At 41.1% G+C, this 2615-nt stretch overlaps 1 protein-coding gene across 1 annotated transcript; it reads left to right on the forward strand.

Annotated features, from left to right (window-relative positions):
- Window positions 1-673: 673 nt before the first annotated feature.
- LOC109953904 (zinc finger protein 239-like) lies at window positions 674-1530 on the forward strand. Its single transcript, XM_020589343.1, has one exon. The coding sequence runs from the start codon at window positions 674-676 to the stop codon at window positions 1442-1444; it is 771 nt and encodes a 256-aa protein (XP_020444999.1). The 3' UTR covers window positions 1445-1530.
- The last annotated feature ends 1085 nt before the right edge of the window (window positions 1531-2615 follow it).

Below are 2615 nucleotides of genomic sequence, written 5' to 3' on the forward strand. Positions count from 1 at the left end.
AGGAGCGAATATTGAAAAGGGCTGTGCAATCGTACGCCAATAGAGCAGATACATTCCGAATGACAGTCAACAGAAACGGGAAACAGTAACGCACACGGGATGGACCTTCATCTGTCTTTATGAATTCTCACAATTTTGTTCTGACTTGTTCAAGCAATTCCTAAACATGTGCAGCGATGTTGAATTAGACAACCCAGGGCTTCATGGTGCAGACACGACGGTCGAGGTAGCCCAACCTGAGTGTACTCACAGAATTTAAAAACACCCCACTCACATTTGTCAAATCAAACAAGAAAGGTAGTGCATTTTTAAATTTCATGAGTTGGACATAGTTTCAGATTTATCTGGTTTCATGTTTTATTTAGACAATGCTACAAACTTTAAACTGATGTTTTAGACCCATTACTTGATGTTTGAGGTCTGATGTCCAATTCTTGGCACCTCAAACTTAATGTCATGTGAACTATTCTAGAAATGATCTTTTGTCTGAGACATGAATGAATGATGTGATGGAAAATGCTACGTACTTTATATGGTTTCATGCTTCGTTCTAGCATGAGATTGATCTCTTTTCTCTCTACGTTTGTCATTATAGAAACAGAGAGACGCAAAGACATCGCCTCATCACAGATGTCAGCAGTGTGACAAAGCCTTCCTATCACAAGGTGATCTAATGAGTCATCTGAGAGTTCACACTGGAGAGAAACCGTACATCTGTGACAGGTGTGGAAAAACATTTTCACAGAAGAGTAGCCTAAGTCATCATCATCAACATATTCATACTACAAGGAAACCATACAACTGTGACCTCTGTGGAAAAAGTTTCACTTGGAAGAGTTCCTTAAATGAGCATCGACAAATTCATACAGGACAGAAATATAGCTGTGACCACTGTGGGAAAACATTTACTAAGAAGAATAACCTGAACCGTCATCAACAAATTCATACTACAGAGAAATTATACAGCTGTGACTTCTGTGGAAAGGGTTTCACTTGGAAGAGTTCCTTAAATGAGCATCGACAAATTCATACAGGAGAAAAACCATACAGCTGTGATGATTGTGGAAAAGCCTTTACTCAAAAGGGTAATTTAAACACACATAAACAAATTCACACGGGAGAGAAACCATACAGCTGTGACCGGTGTGGAAAAACATTTTCACAGAAGAATCACCTAAACCGTCATCAACAAATTCATACTGGAGAGCAACCATACAGCTGTGACCTCTGTGGAAAAGGTTTCACTTGGAAGAGTTCCTTAAATAATCATCGCCAAATTCATTCAGGAGAAAAACCATACAGCTGTGATCTCTGTGGAAAATGTTTCACTCAGAAGAGTTCTTGGAAGAGTTCCATAAATGATCATTGCCAAATTCATACAGGAGAGAAACCATACAGCTGTGATTGTTGTGGAAAAACTCTTCCAACTCACCAATTGCTCTAACCATCAGAGTTAACTTTGGGGGTTCAGCGTCTTGCTCACAGACACTTTGACATGTGGACTGCAGGCACCGTGATTCGACCCTCCAACCCTCCGGTGGAGGTGGACTGCTGAAGGACAAAGGACATTTTTTTGAGTACAGTGAAGTCCAGATCCTCTCCAGAGAACATCACTGGTTTGAGAGAGCAGTCAAGGAAGCTATTTTTGTCCAAATAGAACACCCCTCGCTAAATAGGGGTGGTGGACTAAGACACAACTTGTCATCCTTCTACAACTCTGTTTTGAGATTTCTGCCCAAAGATTCTCCCACCAGGACAAATTGGTCCACAGGTGAGGGTTCAAAGACGGCTAACGACGCTCACCTCTACTGGGCTATAATGACTCAGTTGTTAGGGGACATTATTGGCCATCAAAGGACTGAAACACCACCAATGGGGATACATATTTCTGGCTCAATGCCAGTCAGACAGGATTGATGAAGTCTCTTGGATGAGAGGTGAAACATCTTGGACCTAAAAACCTAGTCCAGTTGATTTTTTTTCTTTCTATGTGTTTTTCAGCTATTACCTGGATGACTGAGAATCTGCACAGACTTGCTTTTGTGAGAGAGCTCCAGCACCCAGCAAAAGAAAAAATGGAGAGAAACACTGGATACAAATCCATCAATGTGAAAGATTTCATACTTGTTGGGGAAATGCTTTGTTATGGTTTGTTTGAATGCTCAAGAAGATTTTATACATTTGTATGTGCAGGTGTTTTGTTTAAAAGCAGATGATGTAGTTACATTTGAGCTGATCCACATAGTTCTCACTAATACCAGACCACAAGTATGCAGAAGAGTTTGTGACGACACCTGGCTCTGTCTGGCAACATCAACACAAGACAGAGACTGATTATCATGGCTGGAATTCCTGAAATTAGCTAGAGCTGCCACAGTACCAACTTGCCTGTGTTAATAACCAACTTGGCGTTGTAAATAGGCTCAGCGGAGCCCGCCTCCCTGAGCATTACATTCATGCAACTGAATTGTATGTACTGAATGCTCCCTTGCTGCAACTATTAAAATAAATCAGCCTCTGTCTAGTCAGTCTGTTTGTTTATGCTAGAATCAGAATCTGCTTTCTTGGCCAGGTGTATAAGACACATGTACTCAGGTACATCGGCTCTCAATGTG

The sequence above is a fragment of the Monopterus albus genome, unplaced genomic scaffold (assembly GCF_001952655.1).
Source record: "Monopterus albus unplaced genomic scaffold, M_albus_1.0 scaffold1941.1, whole genome shotgun sequence".
Taxonomy (NCBI): Eukaryota; Metazoa; Chordata; class Actinopteri; order Synbranchiformes; family Synbranchidae; genus Monopterus; species Monopterus albus.